At 40.1% G+C, this 23,344-nt stretch overlaps 3 protein-coding genes and 1 long non-coding RNA gene across 5 annotated transcripts; 1 reads left to right on the top strand and 3 right to left on the bottom strand.

Annotated features, from left to right (window-relative positions):
* Nucleotides 1-205: 205 nt before the first annotated feature.
* LOC135640759 (uncharacterized) lies at nucleotides 206-757 on the top strand. Its single transcript, XM_065155495.1, has one exon. It carries the CDS (start codon nucleotides 206-208, stop codon nucleotides 755-757), a length of 552 nt encoding a protein of 183 aa, XP_065011567.1.
* Nucleotides 758-973: 216 nt separating this feature from the next.
* Nucleotides 974-12,411, bottom strand: LOC103987137 (amine oxidase [copper-containing] zeta, peroxisomal). The gene is made up of 12 exons (XM_009405346.3): nucleotides 11,823-12,411; nucleotides 9,508-9,617; nucleotides 9,092-9,397; nucleotides 8,260-8,372; nucleotides 7,839-8,169; nucleotides 7,524-7,739; nucleotides 7,186-7,422; nucleotides 4,835-5,020; nucleotides 3,486-3,626; nucleotides 2,910-3,178; nucleotides 2,573-2,654; nucleotides 974-1,310 (listed from the first exon to the last, which is right to left on the bottom strand). The coding sequence occupies exons 1-12, from the start codon at nucleotides 12,040-12,042 to the stop codon at nucleotides 1,194-1,196; spliced, it is 2,328 nt and encodes a 775-aa protein (XP_009403621.1). The 5' UTR covers nucleotides 12,043-12,411; the 3' UTR covers nucleotides 974-1,193.
* A 929-nt stretch (nucleotides 12,412-13,340) lies between these two features.
* LOC135586421 (uncharacterized) lies at nucleotides 13,341-16,004 on the bottom strand. Its single transcript, XM_065153544.1, has 3 exons — nucleotides 15,657-16,004; nucleotides 15,060-15,556; nucleotides 13,341-14,600 (listed from the first exon to the last, which is right to left on the bottom strand). The coding sequence occupies exons 1-2, from the start codon at nucleotides 15,871-15,873 to the stop codon at nucleotides 15,093-15,095; spliced, it is 681 nt and encodes a 226-aa protein (XP_065009616.1). The 5' UTR covers nucleotides 15,874-16,004; the 3' UTR covers nucleotides 13,341-14,600; nucleotides 15,060-15,092.
* A 10-nt stretch (nucleotides 16,005-16,014) lies between these two features.
* LOC135639681 (uncharacterized) lies at nucleotides 16,015-21,986 on the bottom strand. Of its 2 annotated transcripts, none has more exons than XR_010497006.1 (3): nucleotides 21,771-21,986; nucleotides 17,486-19,730; nucleotides 16,015-17,384 (listed from the first exon to the last, which is right to left on the bottom strand). It is a non-coding gene; the product is annotated as an uncharacterized LOC135639681 (long non-coding RNA). The 2 variants fall into 2 exon arrangements; XR_010497005.1 differs by having other exon boundaries at nucleotides 17,486-19,734.
* Nucleotides 21,987-23,344: the final 1,358 nt, after the last annotated feature.

The raw sequence follows: 23,344 nt of genomic DNA on the forward strand, positions 1-23,344 counted from the left end.
CCTCCTCATCTACCTATCATATGAGCACACATCTTAAAGCAACAAGCCCAAGAAGCCTTTTCTGACGCTACGAGTCCCGAGGAGATCGAATGAGCACGCTGCTTCTCCGATGTCCACTGTCAGCACCGACGCTCCCTTCCGCCACTATATACTCCCCCACTAGCCCTACTCTCCTCCACCCGCCCCATCCCCTGAGCTTCTTCCCATGGAACCAAACCCATCTCAAACTCCCGCCGTGGCAGCCGATGCGAAGCTCCCGTGGCGGGGACAGTCTCTCGTCAAGAAGGCCGCGGCGGCTGCTGTCATCGTCGCCTTCGCGCCGGTCGTGATCCCTTCCTTGGCCCTCTTCTTCGCGCTCGCTCTCGCTCTCTCTGTCCCGTCTACCGTTTACCTCACCAGCTTCGCCTGCACCGAGAAGCTAATGCGCTGCCTCTTCGTCCAACCGGAGAACGGCGGTGAGGGAAACGACATGCTGGAAGAAGACAGATCGGAGGAGACGAAAGAAGGAGAAGTGGCTGTTGCCGTGGGTGACGGAACGCTCGAGGATGAGCGCCCTCCCGAAGAAGCGTCCGGAGAAGAGAAGAAGACTGCAGGAGTAGTAGAAACTGGCGATGGTGTTGGAGGAGATGAAGTTGACGAGCGAAGAATGGAACGAGCTGCATCTGATGATGCGCATAATGGGGACGAAGACGGTAATGGCGAGGTGGAAGTGGAAAGAGAAGTAGCAGATAAAAGTTTGTATTGTAATAGTGAATGAATGTTTCCATCCAATCTCGTTGTGGTAACGTAGCAGCCACCGGTGGAGTCCATCGTTTCCTTTTTTTCTCAATAATAAAAATAATTCTATTATTTCCTGTATGTCTATTTTATCACATATGTATTTATGTATCACCAAGTAAAACATATATCAATAGAACAGATCAACAGTATCACGAAGCAAAATATATATATATATATAGAGACAAATAAAAGATAAAGAAGGAAAAGATCAACATTCATATGACTTCAAGACAAAGAAGATTAAGAGAAGCAATTTCCAAACAAGGGGAAAGGGTACCGCACGACGATCAAACTTAATCCAAGTCACAATCTAGCACACTGCAAACATAGAATCACTAGCAACAAGGTCTCACCGGTGATGCTTTATTTAACATATTGATATATTAGATGTTCAGCTTTTACATCCCTCCCTCTCAAAGCTTAGCGAGCAGTCCGTTCTGGATCAACTTGGGCGATCCACCATCCTTGTCTATTTCATTAGCACTCGGTGGCACGTCCACTGCTGGGGAGCAGTTAAAGAAGCCATGCGGCTGCAAAGTCAACAGAAAATGTCAACCATTTACTCTTATCTATCTATCTATCTATCTGTCTATATATATATATATATATGACAACTGAACCTGCAAGCAAATAATCTTGGCAAGTGCTACATACGGTAGAAACAAAGGTCAATATTGGATGCAAGGTTTAAATCTATCGTAGAATATAATTCCAATAACTACGGTGCCACCACGAGCTATCATGCGAGCACAGGATGATGGGAGATAAATTAGGACTTCACTGATCCATGAATTTATTAAAAAGAAAATTTATGTTTCTTTAGAGTTACTCAGTTATCTAGAACAACAAATTTGCACTAAACCATGAGCAAGCCTACCTTCCGAACAGCAAGGAAGATACAATACAATACCAGAATGATGTAGAATGTGTCTGGAATTCACTTCAAATAATATCCTCATGAAATTTGAGATTAGTCACGAGTATCATATTATCTCCCTTCCATGTTATGCCATGTCTATTTCCTTTCCTAAGGTTAGGCGTTACTATTTATTGGACTTTGGTTTCCAAATATTTTCCTCTCTTTGTTTTACTTTTTAGACGATGAAAATTGCACAATGATTTTAGATGACGAATACTATTGCTGCAGTGTCTCCTCCTCTGTTTCATATAATTATGGTCACAAGTTTTCATTCTTTCATCCGTATTGGCTTCAATCTTCTCCCCCTTTACTTAACACTTATCTTCTCTTTCTTCTTTGGAGGCTATTAAATCATCTAGAATCGACTTAAAAGCAGCTAAATTCTGCTTGAGTTTGATTGATTCTAGTCGGTTCCAACCAATTTCTGACATAGGGTGAAAAGATCAGCCATTACCATTGGGCCTATCGATACAGCAAACTGTATATTTGCACCTATCTTGACTCAAACATGCGCACGAGTTAAATTAAGACATCTAGGTCCCTCAACTTCAAACGTAGAATGAGTTGCCCTATTAACTCCTATCTGACATACAATCTTCAAACCACTTCAATAAGATGTACCAGGACATTCTATTAAAAGTTCATTAATGGCAACAAAATTTAAGAAAAAACATTATATAACTGACAGATATTAGAAGATAAATGCAAAAAGTGATGAGCAAAATCTATGTTTTCTTGGAAAATTAGAGCGCTTCTAAACTTGCTTAGTCATTTTTCAGTCAAATAACAAGTATCAAATTGATGAGCATGATTAAGAGATCAACAATACATATCTGAGAACAAAAAGGAATCACAGAACTAGAGCAACATTACCATGAGCATAAAGCCAATCCGATCCACAGGCATGACAGGCCAATCTTCCAACCTGGGTATGTGTGTGATTCCAAATACGTACCTGCAATTCAAGCCAATCAATAAGAAAAGAACCGACAAGCATCATGAAGAATCAAACACAAACAAAAAAACTACTTGAATCTGTAATTATTGTTTAGGATTATATGATTAAGAAAGAACACTATCTTGAAGAATGTAAGGTGATGTAAGATCTATATACAGATTTATTATGCATTGAAACTAAAGGAAATAGAAAGCCAATTCATATATGGAGAAAGAAATTGTTTCTCGTATGACCATTAGCCGGGAAACTAACCATAGAACAATGTCAGCTTCCTCAAGGGACCTGTTCTTCTTAACCCATGTCACTAATCCCTCATTTATGCGGGGATTCTGATTGGGAAACTCTCCTCCAGGGTACATCTCATCCCGACTGTAAGGTGTAACCCATAGATTATGCTTTAAAAATGCAGCTCTTCTCAAGAATTTTGCCTCTGGACCAGCTAATGGGAGGCAATTCAGACCAGGCATGAGCTTATAACCTGTAGGTTGACCTGTCCGATTTACAGTCCTTGTGTTCCTTACCTGAAATATGATAATAGATTGTCTCAGTGATTTTTGTATGCAACATGATTACATACTATTGATCAACTCAAACTATCGAAGTCAGTGGTTAAAGTAATAATTCCTATCTTAAATTAACAATGTAAGCTATACTGTAATTAGATGTAAGCAAATGGATGATCATATGGTAAAATACTCTTTTAATGGAAATGTCTTTATTCCAAATTAAAATTCAAGATGCTCAAAGGTACACAACAAAGTTAAATTTGAGAAGTTACACTTTAGTGAGCAAATTATGTGCTTGCAGTAAAGACAGTATAGTACTCACAATCCAGTGACGTGCAGAGAAAGGATCACAATCACGCATAGCTTCCAGCTCTGACTTGAGAAGCTTTTCTTCAGCATAAAAAGCATTGTTATGAACATTATTTTGACCTGGATCTTCTACCTTGGCATTTACCTCAATCACCTATAAGGCAAAAAACATAGCACTGTCACAAAAACATATACTTTTCCCATCAGAAATTAATTAAAAAGACTTGCCAAGTAAAGATGTATTTGGTCAGTACTTGCTATGGAATAATAATTTAATAATTTTATTTTATATCAGTAAATCCAATATATAAGAACATATTCTCAAGTTTCAATTATTTTTATTGCTTGACAAGTGAAATAGTTATACAGTGCATAAACAGTGATCAAACCTAGCTTCTAATTTAGGTAGCTTTTAATCGCACACTATAAAGTCATATGAAGAAAACTAAGTAAGTCTATGTGAATGAATGGACAAAACTAAGTAATTATATCCACATAATATAATTCTTCTTTACTGAAAAAGTAGGCAAATATACCCTTCTCAGAAGAACATCCTTTGTGTCTCTACAATAAATCATTAAGAATAAAAAAGTTCAGGTGAAATTTAATAGCTCATCCTTTGCTGTTTATTCATGTATATAATCACTAGGGGTTCTTATGAAAGATCAAATGTGGATACACCAATTGATTCTCGTACTCGGAGTACTTTGCATACTTCTTCCAAGGATTCGAGTTGGACCATTCAGGATACGAAAGAAGAATGTGACTATATTATTGATTTTGTTAACTAATGACATATATGGTCCTAGTTGCTTCTTACCTTACACAATGAGCTCTTTTCATATCTTTGAGCTCAGACAGTTGATATAATTTCTAGTAATACTATGTGTCAATACGTACCGGCATACTATGCGTCAGTACACCAATATAGACGAGTAGGCACTGTTCCAGCAGACTACCGAAATGGGTCCAACACTCGAAAAGGCAAACCCTAATATGCATAAACACATACAAATATATATATATATATATATATATATATATATATATATATATATATATATATATATATATATATAACACATGAATTATGGGCTTCTACTCTGGCAAACAGCAACAACTTGCTGAACTATTCTTGCATGGGCTTCTACCAACTTGATTTAGGCCCTTCGCATAGCATCATGCCAAACACCAGTACAAAAATTCTGCCTGGTTTTAGCATGGCTATAGACAGTTCTTGATAGATATCTAAGAAGAAGGTAGCAAAACTTAATAGTAAGGACAACAAGGAAAGAAAAAAAAATCACAAGTAATAGGAGTCCAAGCTGCACATGAAAGAAGCTCAAGAAAAAGAAATAATACCTGATTGAAGGCTTCGGTAGGTTTACAATCAACAGCCATGTCCATGCGAGCAACAAAGAAATGTTGATGAACTGGCGCATATAAGCCTGGAGCGATGGTTGTACCATATTTTCTTGATTCACCAGGTTGCAATGCTCCTAAGCTGAGAATTCCAGTCAATTTTACTTCTGCTTCAATCTTACCATCCTGCATCCAATTGACAAGTGCCAAGCGAAGTTGTAGAAACCAAAAATCCAGCAAGGTGATGTTAATAACAGAAAAACAGCCTAAGTTTCCAGGGCTTAAAAATTGCAACAACTCCCCAAACCTAATGTTATTAAAACAGTAATGTACCTTGTTCTGGCTAGAAAATGAAAAAAGTTATAAAAGTACAACCTGTCTGCACTTATGCATCCTTATAAAAGCAGAATCTCTTTGCTGTCGTGCACCATATTTCAGAATAGAATTAAATTAGGTTCCCCTGTTTCATCTCAAACAGTTTCTAAAACCTGATATCATGGTTTCATCATCAGAATAGCTAATAACATGATCATGAAATCAAGTAATATGCATCCAGATATTGTACTATTAAGGGAGTCTTTAAACAACTGCTTACTGCCCAAAACAGTACCTGATGAACTCTTTTCCCTCTCTATACACATTAGCACTAAATACATAGACACTAGTACAGAACATCCAGAAAAAAGAAGCCAACCAATCATTTGGTGTTTTGCTTTAATCACATCTGACATCAAGAATAGAACTAGAAATTCCAACACATTCCTTTTCCCATCCTGAACCTATAAGAAGCTCCAGTTTTGTTAGAGGCAATTTGATTCTTCAACATCAAAATGGAATAGACATAGTGTAATGAACTGCATCTGTCACAACAACATTGACAACACATTATAAAATGGGCAGCAAAGTGTGAGATGGGAGTTCAAGGTCAATATTGAATAGCTTGTGAAAGTTCAAGGTCATATATTGAATTTGTTAAGACTGAGAAAGGAATATCTATACAGATTTTACATAAATTAAAGATGTTCCAACAAAAGATGTAGATGAAATTGCTAAAGAAGGTATGGAGAAGCACTACAAAGGATTTCAGATAGATACAAGAAGATAGGTCCTGACTGTCTCTCATCAACAGTTGAAGAAGCTTTTTATTGGGAACTTAAAAAGGTTCTTCAGTGGCAATAATAAATGGTTCTGAACAATTTAAGAACATATCTGACAGATTTTAATGAGCAAATAGCAATAGGTCTTTTGTAAAAAGAAACCACAGAGAGAAACAGGGTATAAGAAAGAGAACCAAGGGAAAAAAGGACAGGTATTGTAGGTCACGCGATTGGGCATTATATTTATAATAGTAGTATAACTCTCCCCACCCAACAAAAAAACACATAGACTGCCTCAAAGAAAGTTGACTCTACTTAAAAGTCTAAACAGTCTCCTGGTTCCAATACTTCCAACTTTCAAGTTAGACTAGTTAGAGTACAATGGTACCCTAACAGAGAATGTTACATCCATCTACATAGCAATTGATCATACTTTGGTCACTTTCAGGAACCATCCACAAAAGGATCATCTCAACAACTAAAAATATTGTCGGAGACATACTCACTTATATGGTCACCGTAAATAATCACCAACCAGCATCACATAATGAAAATCTGACATACACTCCATGACTAAAATTGATTCGACTTATCTCTAACATGAAGCTTGTCCACTTCATAAAGAAATATACATAATCTTTCTCCTTATATCTTAGTCTTAATAGCTCATGTAAATATTATCATCATCTTTTCAGTCTGATTCTCATATGCAAAATAAATGAAATGGCAATACAATTGACTACTCATGTAACCACTGGCGTTAAAGAGAACAGATACACAAAATCTGATTACTTATATCTTTCTTCTAAAATGTCAACATTCAGGTATGGAGAGAAAAAGGTGGAACAGCTGCAAAAACTAGAAATTTCTCCATGCAATGCTAATGATGGGAAGAAAGGTGATCAATTTTAAGGCCGAAAAATATACTATAAGGTGGAACAGCCGCAAGAACTAGAAATTTCTCGATGCAATGCTAATGATGGGAAGAAAGGTGATCAATTATAAGGCCGAAAAATATGCTACCGGTACAGTATGGATAATTATCTGGGAGTATTATTCCAATTATAGCAACAATTAGTTTATAAGTATTAAAAGAAACCAAGGCAGCTATGTATAGTAAATCATGAATAAACCTTCAAATGCATGTGCCTTTTCAACGTAAAACATGAATTAAACCGCTCAAGAAAAATCCATAGTAGAGAAAAGCTATATGTCAGACACTTGACATACAAAATGCCATTTTTCTCAATTTACCTGATAGAAGTGCCAGAAAAACCCATATTCATAGTTAGCAACTGTGCATATGAAGGACACGGTTAGCCTTCTTGATCTCCTAACTTCTGCTAAGCCCGTTCGCCAATCTTGATGCTTCCATAAGATTCCATGATCCTCCTCATGCAAACAAACACAATTTTCAATAGTCTCTATACCACCAGTATAATTTGTAAAATGAGCATCGAAGTATTTGATGTAGCCCAGGCAGTCACAACCCTGGATCACAAATGGTTTTTGGACAATTAATATAATATATAAAGAAGAAGAGATGATGAGTGAGAATGTAAATCCAAATTTGTCAGAATAGCATATGTTACCCTTTTAAGAGAGTGAGCATTTTTCCCGAGGCCATCTTCACCAGCATCAAATGCATTCTTACGATAATGTGGTTCATTTGGATCTCCATAGGGAACTACCATCTCAACAAAACTCAACCTATGTGCCACAGGTCTCCGTCCCCGACTGCCATCAATGTATGCCACAGAGTGTATTACTAAGCCCTCCCTTGGGGTGAAACCAATACGGAAGCTCCACTGTGCAACAGCAATGCAGAACAATTACACCTCATGGGTCATGAGTTAATAAGGTATCAGATGTAGAGAGATAAAAAAGAGTACTGAAGTAATAAATACCTTTTGCCACTCCACAAAATAACCATTTATACGAAAACTTGGACCTTCAGGCTGAAGAATATGCAGAGGCTTTATATCACTTCTGTCAACACCTCCACGAGTTTCTCCAGGTGTATAGTTTCTCAATGGATCAGCTGGAGGCAGAGGGACCAATTTTCTATCTTCGAACTCAATTATCAGATTGTTTTGCATGTCAACAAGAATATAGATGCCTTCAACAGGACGTGCATAACCATTCTCCACAGGGCAGTCACTCTCTGTCCGACAAAAAATGAGTGGTTTTGCAAGCCTGCGGCTGGGAGCATCAGCATCACTGTGGTAACCAGCACACCTGAAGAATATGAAGGTCATAGTACAGAATTTAACAAGGAACAACAACCACAAGTATGATTACTTGAGAAATGTCACGAGTATTGCTTACCAAGCATCTACCATTACAAGATCCATATCATCTACTCCTCTCTTTCTCATTGCCTCTATGAATGGAGGATAGTTTTTAACAGCAGCTTCACACTCCGCATATTCTATAGCATCCTACGGTTGACAAATAAGAGGATCAAAATATAAGAACAAACACTTACTTTCAGACCAAAATCATTGACAATGCTTGTGGAAAAGAAGTTCTAGAATGAGACGAATTACATTCAACTAATGATTTTACAGAACTTTTACGAAATGTAAACATCTGGAGAATTACTTTACTTCAAACTTTTCCCAATTCCAGGGAAGGCATAGATGATTAGTGTTGCACTCTTTGAGATACACATCAAATAAGACATTTTACTGACATTTGTGATTTGAAAGCAAAACTGACATCGACATCTTATTATTATGAGCAAATTGGTAGTAAGCAATGGCACAGACAATATTTTATTGCAAAGAAGGCAAAACCACCTTAGAAACCACTCTTTTTCAACATTCTCAGTAACTAAGTCAGGGTCAGTAATGATAATTACAGAAATCATGGCTCATATGTTATGTTATTTGCTTTCAAAGAATCAGATAAGAAAACGTGCATCCAAATCTGACCATGATGTTTATGCCAATGTAACACTACATACAAGCTCATTACATTATGCACAGTAAATTTAATGAACGTTCTACTTCTGATTGGAAACAAATTTGAAGGAATCTGAAAATTAGTGCTTGGGCGGAACAAAGATTTCATAACAGAGCCAAGAATATTTTCCAATATTTATTTCTAAAGATGCATTATATAGCCATTAACTTTTCTAGAAGTATGAAGCACATACCATAGGAGGCTGTACATCAGGAACAACTTCAGAGGAGATCACTTTTCCCCTGTGATGACCACCACGAGTTGCTGCATGTACTTCAGACAGCTCAACTATCCAGATGCTTGTCTCATTTGACTTTTTGTTATAGACAACAAGCCTTGCCCTCCTGGGTGGAAGCTTACTCAGGATGACAGGACCACCCTTTGTTCTGGGAAGTAGTGATGGTTGGAAAGGGGGGAAAAAGTAGGCATCAGCTAATGCCACAATATTTTTCTCTGGCTCCAAAAGAACTACTTCAACAAACCGCATACTATCTCTGACCTGTGAAGGAAGCATAGTGAAGTCAATTCAAATAACCACTCTCTATCAAATTAAAGAACATGGTTAGTAAAATAGTAATGGAAGCATATATATAGTATAAAATAGCCAACCTCCGGAGTTGCACCAGCAGACCTAACAGTTGCTACTGCAACAGAGATTTCAGCAGCAGACAATGGATCCAGGGGGTGCCTTGTCTGAGCCCTCATCATCATGGGGATGCCTTAAATTAAACATCAAATGTCAGAATCAATCAAAACAAGATGTATCCACACAACCATATTTACTAAACTTCACCGAAATAAGAGGACAAGAAAAGTTTAGAGAGCAGATAACCCAGCACAAAGGACGAAAACAAATGAACAATAAAAGTGGCTTAAAACTGCCGAAAACAAAGAATTAAGGAAAATAGAATATTTCTCATTTATGGATAACACACTAAGATCTGCAGAGCAAAAGTAGATGTTAGTTAAAAGGTGATCAGTGGATAAATGACAAGCACTAAGGCACTAAAAGAGGGGCATCATCAGTTTAAGATTGTGCACTTGTTGTCCACCTTATTGGCTTATTCAAAGGTGACAGATATTTATCCCATCAACTTCAGAGTAAAGGACCATTCCATAATATGTTGATTGCAAGGATACTAATTGAGTTGATCCAAAAGTACCATCAAAATGTTGTTATAATTTGCCTAACCGACATGCTTATAAGATGGCCCAATTATAATAGACTTCAAAAATGTCCATTACAAATATGCAATTTGTATTTACATATGTAGCACATCTGAACTTTTGTGCATATTATTCAAATTCATCAATTTTTTTAATTGCATACTTGAACCTACCTTAACTGCCTATCTATTTGTTAGATAATTCATACAACTCATGCCACTCACTCTATCGTTTCAAAACAAACCATGGTTTGCTTGTACAATCGGTAAGATATAGGGAATATGTTTCTTTTGATATTGATGTGGACTTACTATATGCAATGAAAATGAAGGGAACCACTCCCAGATAAAAAAAAGAAATAGTTTTTTATTCTATCGGATCATTGCTCCCCTCCTATGTACTTGATTCCGCCTCTAACCTACATTTCTCGTCTTCTCTCTTGTGCTAAAGGCTCAACTTATTGCTCTTGGCCACCGAATTGCCTTTGCCTCCTATTCCGAATCTCTAACCATATTTTTCCCCTCTTCCTCCTGCTAGTCTATCCACCAGACCTGAACAGTGATTATGATGACTAATAAGATGTGTTTAATCAGGAAAATAAATTGATATTTGAACACCAACAAGCATCAAACTAAAGCAAAAAGAATATCAACGATTTCTTCTTCTTTCTTTTGCAAGAAATAAAAAAGATAATAACGTGTAGCAAGAAGCATCCAGAAAGACCACTAACTCATTTAAGAAAGTGCAGACATATTTCATAAGCACAACACTAGGACTAAATCCAACTAATTTATATTTGTTTGTTTCCTTGGATCAAGGAGAACCACCTAAGACGAAGTGTATCCAGTAAGCATTCTTACCTATCAGTAACAATGAAAACAGAACAGAGATTTTGAAAGTGCTGTGTGCCCTATCAGATAACGAACACGTTTAGCATAGACGGAAAAGAAAAACATTAATATCGACACGGTTCGTCTTACCGGTCCATACCGACATATCGACTGGCTGTAGGTATAGTACGTACTAAACCGCACCAACATATAGATATACAATACGATGGGATATACCAAGAAATCAATATATATTGTTCGTATCGGTCCCCTATCGGACCGGTATATACCGCACATACCAGGTAGTATGTTGCGGTATGACGAACCTTGAATACCGGTACAGAGAACTACGAAATGGGCCAACATCACATAACATATTCAAATTGGAGCACATCTAATTTTAAAGTCCCATTAGTCATTTGGGGTGCCAATAACCTACTACATGCAACATGCAAGATTTCAAACAGATATATCCACAAGAAGGCATTCGTGTAATTGGGAAGAATTTGTGGGGAAGAATTGTAATCATAAATTATCATGTCACTAGATCATCATAATATCTTATTCCATTGATCTCCTTGTTTGTCAAACATATGATCTTGCAGCCCATACCGCATACATCTCGGTAAAAAAATAAGATGCCTTAACAAACTATTTTTCTAACAAACATAGCAAATGTCTGAAACTGTCCGTTCTATATTTATGTCTTGTCGTCAATCTGATCCACATATTGGGGCAAGTACGTGCAATCCTCCCGATTAAAATGAACGTAGTTTTGCCATTTATCCTTTAATTTCCAAGGTTTTTTTCTCTCCGATGAATAACGTGGCAGAAATTTAAAGTAGACATAACACCGACAATATCAGATCTAAAAGTCATATCACGAAACAAGATCAAGAAAGGTGAACGAGGACGCAGGATCGGTACCCGGAAGGGAAGCCTTGGCGGGAGGGTCCTTGACGTCCTCGACGGGGACGAGCGGGCTCATGGCCGTCGCTGCCGAGGCAGGCCGCTTTGGATCCGCCGCCGCGATCCATTCCCCGACCGCCGCCTCGCTCCGAGGCGCTCCTCCCTTGGCGCCGCTGGCCTTGGGAGGCAGGAGGCTGGGAGAACAGCAAGGCGTCGCTTTTTCCTCAGTTGTGGCCATTGCAGAGGGTTGGCAAGCTCACCGAATCCGCCGTAGTAGTGGCCAATACCGTTGCCACGATCTGACATGCAGCAACCCTCGGTTGGCGTGCTTCCTCTGTCGAGTCCTTCCTTCTTCCTCCCTCCCTCCCCTTTCCAAGCCTCCTCTGGCTGTCCAGATCTCGCGGGAGACACAGATCTCGCGGAAGAACCCACCGCCTTTCCTTCTTCTCGAAGAGGAAGAGAGGGTGTGGCAATGGATCCAATATGGGCCTTCCAAGTTCGGCGAAGAGAGCCGGAGGCGATGGGCGTTCGGCTTACGGAACGCGAAGCTCCTTTCCCTTTACGTGCATTTATTTGCGCACGGGAGAAAAAGGATGTGGGGTCCGGTTTCCATCGCGATGCGGTAACCGTGGGCGCCACCGAGGCATTGGGGTGATAAGTGGAATTCGCTGGTGCGCATCAGTGGCGCCTCGACCCGTGAACTAATCCGTGTCGATAACGGGACCACCCTGCCATCTGGAACCCTCGAACGAATTGCGGTACACCTCCCCCGGGCGCGGACAAGGATAAGCGTGGATCGATAAGAGCACCAACATGTCTCTGACGGTGAGCCACATTTGAATTACAAGCAATAGGGTATGTGGATGTGGACGTCCACATGAGCTCGTATCAATGTCGTTTTCCTTAGATAGAAATAGGACAGCTCGTATGGCCACAAGTTACACCCGTTTAATATTGGGATGATGCGTAACTAAAGCGTGCATTATTGGGGACACTCTGCTAAAAGATCCAATAATGGCAGTATATAAGTGGGCAATTATGCGGAGCCACGCGACAAGGTTCAACTCGGGGCTTGGAGTTCTTTAAAATACGTGCAAGATTCCGATGGTGGGAGGCAGTGGAGGAGGGTGTGATGTGTCCACGTGGGAGTGGTGCGATGGGCGTGTTGCGTGTCAGGGAGGAGTTGGCGGCGGACGGGGGCGGGTTTGGATCTTCTTACCTTTTTATGAGTTGCCCACTGGAGGATCCGATTCGGTGGGCTATGGCGGTCTGTTGATGGAGTGCGGGATTAAGGTACATGATCTATCCACGTGTCATGTTGCGTTATAGGGCGATTAAGACGAGGGGGGAAGTCCTTCCGTCTCGCGGCGTCGGATCGACGTCCAAATTTGAGTGCTCGGCCGGCCATCACGGATGGGCCAACTCCGTGGGTTCTCTTTCGAGGCCCAGTTTGAGTCTCTATACGAATGAAGTCCATGTTCATCACCATGGATGGGGGAAGGTGACGATCTATCGTGCATTCAAGAAGACATCAGATGAAGGTGATAAAACTCGTGGAATAATTCTTGTCGTGGTCATCATTTACGTTATGTTCCCCATCTGCAATAGATCAGGGCGACGTGTCGTGGTTATCCAAGGGGGGCAGCCTCCATTGTCAGCATCAGAATCGCTTCTTGCCCTGTTCTCAGGTCGGATTGATGTCAGCAGCCTTATGCTACATCTGACTGGTAAATGTTGCGTCAAATCCTGTGTGTGGTTCATCATCTCCCTGCCATCTTGATCAATTAGCCTTTCCCTTGACTTAATGGAAAGGAACAGGAACAAGAAGAAGAAGGGGGTATCTGACAGAAAAGGGCAGACTGATGACGAGCATATATCCCATGAAAATTGAAGTGATCAATATGTCGTTATTGTTTGTTTACCACAAATATAATTAATAGGTACCATACCATTTGGGCATATATTTGTTGTGATAAATTATCACAAGAAAACAAAATTAATATGAACAAATATTTCTTCCAAATTCAACAAATGGCGTGTTCACCATTCATAACAGCGACAGCGTTACTACCCTACCGATGAAATAGTCAAGCCAACCTCCTCCTCAGTACAATCACACGGTCCATAAGTTTCCATTGCCATTCTCTTGGGTACCTCTACCAACTAATATCTTACAAATTTATTGTATTCAATAATTATTGACTCATATTAAAAACACAAAAATTGGCGTCGTTGACTCGAGTAGGTTCGGGAAGCAATCAAATAAAAATTTTGAATGCAAAAATGTTGCTATCTATTATATTTAAAAAATCATATACTAATGTCTCTAAAAATTATTAGTTAATCGAGCTTTTCAAAATTTTACATAATTTTAATAAAAATAGTTGGATCAAAGGTCACACTCACAGGCTTTGACCACACGGATAAAGCCAGAGTAAGCGGCAGACCTGCTCAATCCTGGCCAATTTCCAAGTAAATTAAGAATCTAAAAAACACTTTAAAATATTTATCAGCATTGTTTTTCTATAAAATAAGAGCTATTTTTGTCTCTGAAAACAGGAAAAAAAATTATTGATCGTATGGATGATATATAAAGCAGTATTTGATAAATTATAGTGATATAAATTAAAAGAATTCGTTTACTATCATTTTAAGATGAAAATAAACGTCTTTTTGTGTTTCGGTATGTCCAAGTAGATGTGATGTATGAACTCGTTGTGTCCGGCGCATCGATTGCGGGTGCCAACAAAAATACATGGTCCCGCGATGAAGCGGTTCACCGCACCACGAAGCAACCTGCGAACAGAGACAAAGCGATTGAATGAGTAATAGCCACAAATCCAGAAAAAAAAAAAGGACGAAATAAATATAAAAAACATTTCAACAGAAAGAGAAGAAACGGCACGTTAACGGACACGACCAAGAAAAAGCAAAAGTAGAAATAACGCAAACCTAAAAGAGTGGAAGACCACGAACGGAGTCCTAACGAAGACACCTGCGACTCACGTGTGACACGAACGGAGAGGTGGAAACACTAAGAAATCACACACACGAGGGAGAGGAAAAGCCCAGAGAAGACGGCAGGCCACAGACGAGGAGGATGAAGAAAACCCTTTTCGGTTATTTAAGAGTTTAATTGTTGGGAGGTTTATTTTCTTTTTTAGATTTATTTTTGTATTAAAAGCAAGAGAGATTCGATACAGTCTACTCCCGGTTACAGGTGAACGGAGCTCCGTTTCGGTTCTTCTGTTTTACCTCGAGTTCTTCTCCTTGGTGGCGGTGGTACTACTACTGCCACTGGCTTCCTTGATGCACGAGATAGTTGCACGGCTTTGGAATCGCATGGTGGCCATGGAGATGATGGTGATGGTGGTGATGTTGGGGATGGTGGTGATGGGCACGGTAACGTATATCTCCTGAGGATATGGCGCCGGACTTACCGTACCGGCCAGGATACCTCATCGGATCAGAGATCTGGTGGATGCAGCGTTTCTCGGAGAGTATCCAGGGCCGGCCGCTGGGCAGCGCCGTGGCCGTAGCCGCTGGGTGGGTGGGGCTTCTCGGTTTGGACGATGGGGGGAACAAGAAGGCCCGGATCTTCTCGCGGCCAGCGAGATCGTACTCCTCCATGATGTTGGCGAGGTCCTCGTCGGACTTGACCGACACGAGCGCGTCAAGGTCCTCCGTCGGCAGCTGGCAGCGGAGGCTGACCGCGCCCCACCCGCACATCTCCCTCATCTTCTCCTGCAGCTCTGTTCATCAGCCAAGAACCCCATCAATCTATGACCTCTTGTCCTCCGGTAAAATCGAATTTCACGATGGAAATCAATACGAGGAACGGATCAAGTATACCTGAGAAGGGGACGGAACGGTCGACAGCCAGCACACGGGTGTCGCCGCCGATGTAGCGGAGCTTGCCGTCGGGGTACCGGGGGAGGATCTTGCCGCCGTAGCTGCAGAGGAACTTGATGGTGGCGGCGGTGGGGGAACGCTTGGCGGCCGCGGCGTCCGCGTCGAAGGAGCCGAACGAAGCGCAAGAGGACGATGAGGAGCACGACGTTCCCACCATGGCAAACCCCGATCTCTTCACTGGCTCAGGTGGCAAAGCAGTTTCGTTGCAGGTGGGAGGAGAGAGAGGGGAAAGAGAAGCTCGGAAGTGTTTTTGGGGAGGCGTCTCTTCAAGCCTTGCAAAGGCTTCCACTTCCCGGCATTTATAGGACAAAAGGAAAGCAAAGCGTGAGACGCAAGGGGTCCGAAACAACCAAACGTATAACATTAATAATATTAGTAATTGGAATTCGCATTCACTAATTCATATACGATCGGTTTGGTTAGCCAAACGATCCGATTCGGTTTAGGACAGTTGACGCGTCCTCTCCTCTGCTTTCGAGCAGGGGCGGTTGACGTACTCTTCACGATTGCTTAGGCAAAAGTTAATGGTGAGGAGACCGAGTGAAGGTTAAAAGCACGGCAGTCATTGGAAGCAGTGAGCCGAACGTAAGGGATGGGCGCCGCGTAGGAAACGACGGGAGGTGTAGTCATGAAGCGGGCCCCTCCGAAGAAGAATAAAGTAATACGAAATTACCGAAAATGCCCTTCTCCTTTGGTTTCCAGCGTGGCGGCAAACCTTGATACGTAAAGGTCGATTAGATTCCCTTTTTTTGTGTTTTCTTACTTCGATGGAGTCCTCAAACATTCATGGATGAAAGAATTCAGATTGGTTTCGGGCATTCGACAATCAAAGGTTGCCAGGATAACTTCCCATCTATTGCATCTTAAAGTTATTAGTCATTTCCATATGAAAAGAGGACGAAAATACCTGCCAGCCAACTTACATCCAAGCTTAAAGGTTGGTTCCATAACATGTAAGAACACATGTTCCTATATGCGACAGTTGTTGAATTCGAACTTTGGTTTGTACGAAGTAATATTCCCCGAGGGATATGACAAGGAGTCCACCAACACATTACGTGCTGAACGAGAATCTACGTGGGGTCAGTCAACTACAATTGTTTAGTTTTGTAGCAGCGTTTTCCACCACTAGGATTCCTTCTTCCCCGTCTTCTCCGTTCAAAAGATGGGGGGATGGTCTACTTCTGTGGAATCTTCTTGGCATATTATCCCCTCTTCTTAGTATCAGAAATCAAGTTGATTGGGTCTTGGGAATTACATCCCCTACTATTTTTTTGTCTTTATTTTTCTCTCTGTTTTTTTATGTCCTTTTATTATTTGAGATGAAAGAGTGGCTTCACCTTCTTATCTTGGTGGCACTGCGAATGATGCGACGCGTCACGTTGAGGCGGGACGTTGGCCATCAGCTCCCACCACGCTTTCACATCTTCCAAGAGTGGCCTTCAGTGTGCATGCATCGCATCTTCGAGTCGGTATTGCCGACGCTTCTGCTCCAGTTACCTATTTCGCCCCACCAGGTGTCGCGTGCTTACCATCTGCGGTCATGCATGCGCGATGCCGTGGCCCGTAACCATTCGTGAGAGACTTCATTTACGTGTTGGAATGGCCGTGCGCCTTCGAACGATAAATAGCGAGTGTTTTATTAGAAGATATTTTGAGCTGTGGCTTCTGCAAACAGATCAAATTTCAACTTCACCACTTATATTGTTTATCCGGTAAATATATCTCAGATTGGGTGAATAATTCCAGAAATCTGGACTCTAACACACCTGGTGTGGTGGGACACATATGAGCTCCGTGCATCCCAGATAGTGGATGGTCTGAAATTGGTGGATGCTCCGGCATGCCAGGAGGCTGTCCTCGTATGCTTCATATCTACGCGGAAGTTGATACGAATTCCAGGACCGTTGATGGTCTTAACTAATAAGCAAAGACATGGGGCCAGGTGTGGGAATTACTATAGCCAGCTATGAAGGACAACTATACAATGTAACCTCTACTCTTAATGGGGTGATAACTGTGTTGAGCTCTCACTCTTAACCCGTTCTGACTCCACTATTGTAGGATTCAATGAAAATCGATCGTTACTCCAACCAAATCGGTTAAAGGCAATACGTTTCCCATGTTGTTAAAAACAATTACCGTGTAATTATATTCCATAAACAATCATGTAAAAATTTATTCAAAGTTAATTGAAAAGTTCAGAAAAATCAAATGGAACCAAGTCGAAAAAGGTTGTTCCAATATATAAATATATATTGCGCCAATATATAAATATATGCAGAATCCAAATCACAAAGAACTAATTTGTAATGATGATATTTCTAAACATATTCTCATATCATGGCTTTAATTAATCTACATCCAACTTTGCAAAATATCCAGACCTTAACGGATTCCCAACGTTGCATCCATATCAAGAAAATTCTGCTCAACTGAGATAAAGATATGGGTCTGAAATAGACACAGAAAACCGATTTAAATTGATTTATAGAGTTAAATACCCCACCATTTCAACTCTAGAATCGCCCACAAGTTGATCAATGCAACTGGATAGTCATGAGATGTGGGGAAGAATCCAGATTACACATCTATATCTGAACATATATCCATGTTGCAGATAAGAGAATAGATAAAAATGATACAGCTAAAGGAGATCCTATACTATAGAAACATCATTATAAAACTTCAATTGGCCAGCAACCCTTGTCCAGGTTCCCTACAAACAAGAACCTGACCCACCATTCCTGTTGGTATTACTGTGCAAGGGGCGATGCATATTCGCAAGACTTCTAGGATCAAGATAACCCACCATTCAAGTTGGCATTTCTGTACAAGGGGCTAGGCACCTTAACTAGTAGAATCAGGATAACTCTGTCAAATGTGTTCTCTCTCTCTCTCTCTCTCTCTCTCTCTCTCTCTCTCTCTCTCTCTATATATATATATATATATATATATATATATATATATATATATATATATATATATATATATTCAGCTTAATCTTAAATTACTAACCCTTACCCATTTTTTAAGTTACTACTTGGGCTAATCGATAAAGATCATCATAATAGCAAGGTGTTCTCACTTTCACCACCTTCTATCACTTGCTCTAAGGTTCTGTTGTTTCCGTGCGTGTTTAGAGCCAACAACTATTTCTAGCGTGAGCCATCATAATTCAGTATGCTCTTGTGAATTTGATCATATGCGACTGGGAGGCCTGTAGTACTAGCTTTTCTAGAGTGCGCAGACCCTTCAGCATGTCGCAACCTGGAATATTTTTTAATCCAAACATGCACCTTCAAATTCTTGAATGACTGTCCCACTGATTCTTGCTTGAAGGAAAGAACTCACTTGAGTCATAATGCTCACCTTGCCATTCTAAATACTCAAATCATCGAATCCAACAATCCTCTCTATAGTTTAAAGTCTTGTCACTCTTCAACGATGTCAACCTTCCCTCCAGAGAGAAATCATGTCCCCTACCTCCCCCACAAACTTCTCCATACTCCAGGGAACCTACAAGCTCTCATTTTTTGTGATGGTTCATACTCATTTTACTCTCCTGTCTTTAAACTTAGATGGGGTCGAGATTGCCACCAGCAGTAACTCACATCAAGCCTGCAGCACTTGCAATCAATGAACCTGTAGAATCTTGTTGACAAGTCTGATACACTAGAAATAAATCTCATCCTCAACCAATCAAATTCTACTCCTGGGTTCTTGTATAACATTTGTAAGGATATTCACATGATAGCTAAGGAGGTCAATGTCTTAGACTGGATTCATATCGACAGACAAACGAATTTCTTAGCTCATAAACTTGCCAATAAGGCAAGGATAAGTTGTATTCCTCATCCTACAGAGGAAACTCTATCAACTCCTCTAGTCCCTGATTAAGAAATTACATATATTTTTTAAAAAAATTCTTTGGGAGGTAGGGACAGAAAGAAGAGACCACCAAGTTGCAAGGATGGAATATCCCGGGATCAATTGGATTGCCCATAGCTTTACCTACCTTGCAAGAAGTTATTTTTGTTTTTATATATCAAGTGAAAAATTAAATAAATTGATGCATAATCCATGTTCCTACCATGACTATATTTCCACATGTAAACTGAGTGCAGTAAGTATTTAAAGCTATCATTTGGTAAACGGTAGAGAAACCTTTTGGCTCAACATAAATGTTGACTTGAAATAATACAAGATAAGAAAAAAGGCAAAAGACAACAATTGACAAGAGAAATATAGCAAACAGATACTTTTTTTCCTGCCAAAAGGAAACAAGAAAATATTCTAACAGAACTAGGTGGCAGTTTAAGCATGTCATTGTTGCATATACATGTTAAGCTTATTTTCATAGTTAAACAAATTATTGGAATACTCTATCCATTTTATGCAATGAACATTATAACCATTTCCTAGAATTGAAGATGAAATCCACATGAACAGTGACAATAAGGACCTAATAACATGTTGACATATCCAGATCGGCCCGGGATTGTTGGGCTGCCCGTGAACTAGGCATAATTTAAAACTAATTTTAAAAAATATTTAATATAAATAGAAATTTGTAGCCTTCTCAAAGACTATTAGCTTTCCGATAAGAAGCAAAAAGCTGTCAGTTGAACACCCTGATCAAATTTATTGCTGGTCTTAGACATCCTCTTCGATTTGCTGTTTTATGTTTCTGCTGTGTCCATTAGTTCCTGAATTGTAATATATTATTATCTCAATCCATAAACTAATTAGAACTTGATCTCAGGTCATTATTTGATCTATTTTGTTGTAACTATGTTGCTCTATTTTATTTAGGAACACTTGAAAAAAAGAGATCAATGTATTTCCTTTAGTCTTAGTTTTGACATACACTTGTTTTTGCACAGAAAATAGCTTTTAAAAGCTTACAATTAAGGAGATCAAAGTTCTTGACCAGCTCTACCATTGTAGAGCAACTCCTAAGTGAAGACATAAGAGTCTATAATCCTTTGATTAGTGTAGATCCATACAGAGTTTCCATGAAGGCAATACCTCAGCATAAAGGTCACAGATGCCACCTCAATATCATGGGCTAGATACTTCTCCTTACATTAGCTAAGTTGCCAAGAATTGAAATATATTTTATCTTATCATTCTGCATGAGAAAAAGCAAAGTTCTCTAGAAAAGCAAGAGCTTCATGTCGCAATAATGCGACACTTTAACTCTTGGAAAATCCATTCACAATCAACAGCCCACCAGAGGAGCACAGCCTTCCTAGTAAGCCGAATCAAGAGTGTTTTTATCCCTTAATTTCAAAATCCTTTTTAGTTCTCCATCTTTCTTCCTACCTCTCTACCTCTAGTAACACCATGATGGAAGTTTCTTGCAGGCTTTTGAATTCAGTTGATTTTAACAAGTAAAAGTGCCATGTCATGTATTTGTAGTATTAAAAAGCTATAAATTTCACACAACAGGTCCCAAATTCTTTAAGAATGTATACGCGTTTACCACACAGCTCTCAAATTAACTCAGGCTTCATTCTAGAGAATGGGGATGATGGACAGTTATTCTCAAAATATGTGTGCGTTTAACTAGCATCACTAGATCATTGTATCTCTAAATCTTAGTCTTACATGAAAATAGAAAACAAGAGCTACGTATATAATAGTTAAGGAAGAACAGCCAATGCACCCTAAAAGAAACTCAGTAGGCAAACCAGAAGCCATCGTGTCTAAAGATCACATTCAAACAATAGCCACCGTCAATAAATCCTACAAGCTAGTCTAATACATTCGCATCAAACACAATAAGCACGAGATAGAAAGGGGCATCGAAAGAGCAAAGTAACGCATCGCATTGTTCTTCCTCCATCCGACTCACAAATCACACAAAGAACAAAGAACAACAACACATCGCATCAACAATGATCGACCATAACCACAAACCCTAAGAAGGATACCATATCTGGTCGTGTTAGATCGGGTAAGCAATCGGATCCTAGAACATCCAGATTTCTTAAACGGAAAGAGAGGAAAAGAAGAAGCAATGGAAACCCTAGTTTAAGGGAAAGATACCTTGTGCTGGAGCTCGGATTCAAAGACGGTGAGGGTAGAGGCGGGATGTGACCAGGCGACGGAACCATGGCATTAGTCTACCGACGATATATGTATCTTTACGGAACTGGCGACTTAGCGAAGAACCTTCTAGAGACAATTACACACGACAAGAAGCCCGGCCCAGTATTCCGGGTCGGATCTTGCCCGGGTCAAGAGCAATACATGGATCCGCACCTTCGAGTTCGGGTTCACCTCATGTTCTTATGATGATGGACTTTAAATTCGTCAACTATGGTACAAATTAATGCGCTAATTTATATGCTCATTCCACAGTGGCAGTGATCAGATGCCTACTTAATGTCCTCTTCCACAACCCGACGCATAAACTTAATGGCCTACCCATGGATGAACGAAATCATGGGTCCCATGGAACTCGCATCGTGGCGAGTAATAACGACATAAAATAATAGGCCCATGGATCAGGCGAAGAAACACGACGTCAAATCACACCGTCCTTCAAACACGCCCGCCACATTTGTCGCAACCCAATAATGCCGGTCCAGCCGACACCGTGACTCGCGAACCAAACACGAGACCCTGCTATTGGATCAGACGGCTGTCGGCAGGGTTGACGTTCGTACTCTATTTTGCCCTATGATTGATCTGACGCCGCATCATGCCATCATCATGTAGGCACACCGACCGTTCCAAAATTCATATATATTATTGGGATCGGATAAGCAAAACCATTTGTTCCTAATTGATTTCTGAAAATTATATCTTGATCGGTTCTTTTTGTTTTCGAAATCACACCTCAATTCATTTCATTTCTCCATCGGAATTGGTCTAATCTAATTTAAAATGATCATCGCTGCTTCGGTGTTTGAGATGGATTTATGATGAAACCGAATTTTGACTTGCATAGTTTTGTTGGACTTAATAGGCCTTTTCTCAATATAGTAATTAGATTGGGTTGATAATTGACCCTATTAAATCCTGAGATATTGATTATTGGTTGAATCGATAGGTTGTAATTTTTTATTATATTATTTTAAAATATAAAATTATATTATAATAAAGGACAATAATAGGAGAGTGATAGAGGAAAAAACAAGGCTCGTCAAAGATTACACAAACACCTCCACCTCCACCTCAAAGTGCATCATCTCACCTAATGAGTTAGTTGACATGTAATCGCATGAAAAATAATCGAGCTATCATGGGTGAAAATTACACAATCTTATTGAGTTATTGAATTACATCGAAAAAAAGTTACATTATCTTAATAAGTGGTTGAGTGATATCAACGAATGTTATTTCACTTGAGTTGTTGATATGACACATTTTGATATCGCCCACGTGGATTTAGGCAAGCAAACATGACGACGATACAGACGTGGAACTTCAAGTTCGATGTGGCGCATGGCACACACATGATGGGTGACCACTCGTTGCCCCCTCCATACGAACGACATCATCACGGTACAGTCATCCGAGAAAGCTCGGGGCGGCGTCGCGCGGTGCCAATTTGTGCAGGTCGATCGACGCTCGCATAAAAGCTTAAGTCGACCGTCCGAGAAGCCGGTCGCAGT

This window comes from Musa acuminata, chromosome BXJ3-6 (genome assembly GCF_036884655.1).
Source record: "Musa acuminata AAA Group cultivar baxijiao chromosome BXJ3-6, Cavendish_Baxijiao_AAA, whole genome shotgun sequence".
NCBI classification, from domain to species: Eukaryota; Viridiplantae; Streptophyta; class Magnoliopsida; order Zingiberales; family Musaceae; genus Musa; species Musa acuminata.

Bases quoted from the DNA above. Each gene is read 5' to 3' on its own strand.
- LOC135640759 (XM_065155495.1), top strand. From the start codon at position 206: ATGGAACCAAACCCATCTCAAACTCCCGCCGTGGCAGCCGATGCGAAG.
- LOC103987137 (XM_009405346.3), bottom strand. From the start codon at position 12,042: ATGGCCACAACTGAGGAAAAAGCGACGCCTTGCTGTTCTCCCAGCCTC. The intron at 8,170-8,259 runs GTAAGCAATACT...CATATTCTTCAG, and splicing joins CTTGTAATGGTAGATGCTTG to GTGTGCTGGTTACCACAGTG. The intron at 1,311-2,572 runs GTAATGTTGCTC...TTGACTTTGCAG, and splicing joins GGATTGGCTTTATGCTCATG to CCGCATGGCTTCTTTAACTG.
- LOC135586421 (XM_065153544.1), bottom strand. From the start codon at position 15,873: ATGGTGGGAACGTCGTGCTCCTCATCGTCCTCTTGCGCTTCGTTCGGC. The intron at 15,557-15,656 runs GTATACTTGATC...GCTGATGAACAG, and splicing joins CCGTTCCGTCCCCTTCTCAG to AGCTGCAGGAGAAGATGAGG.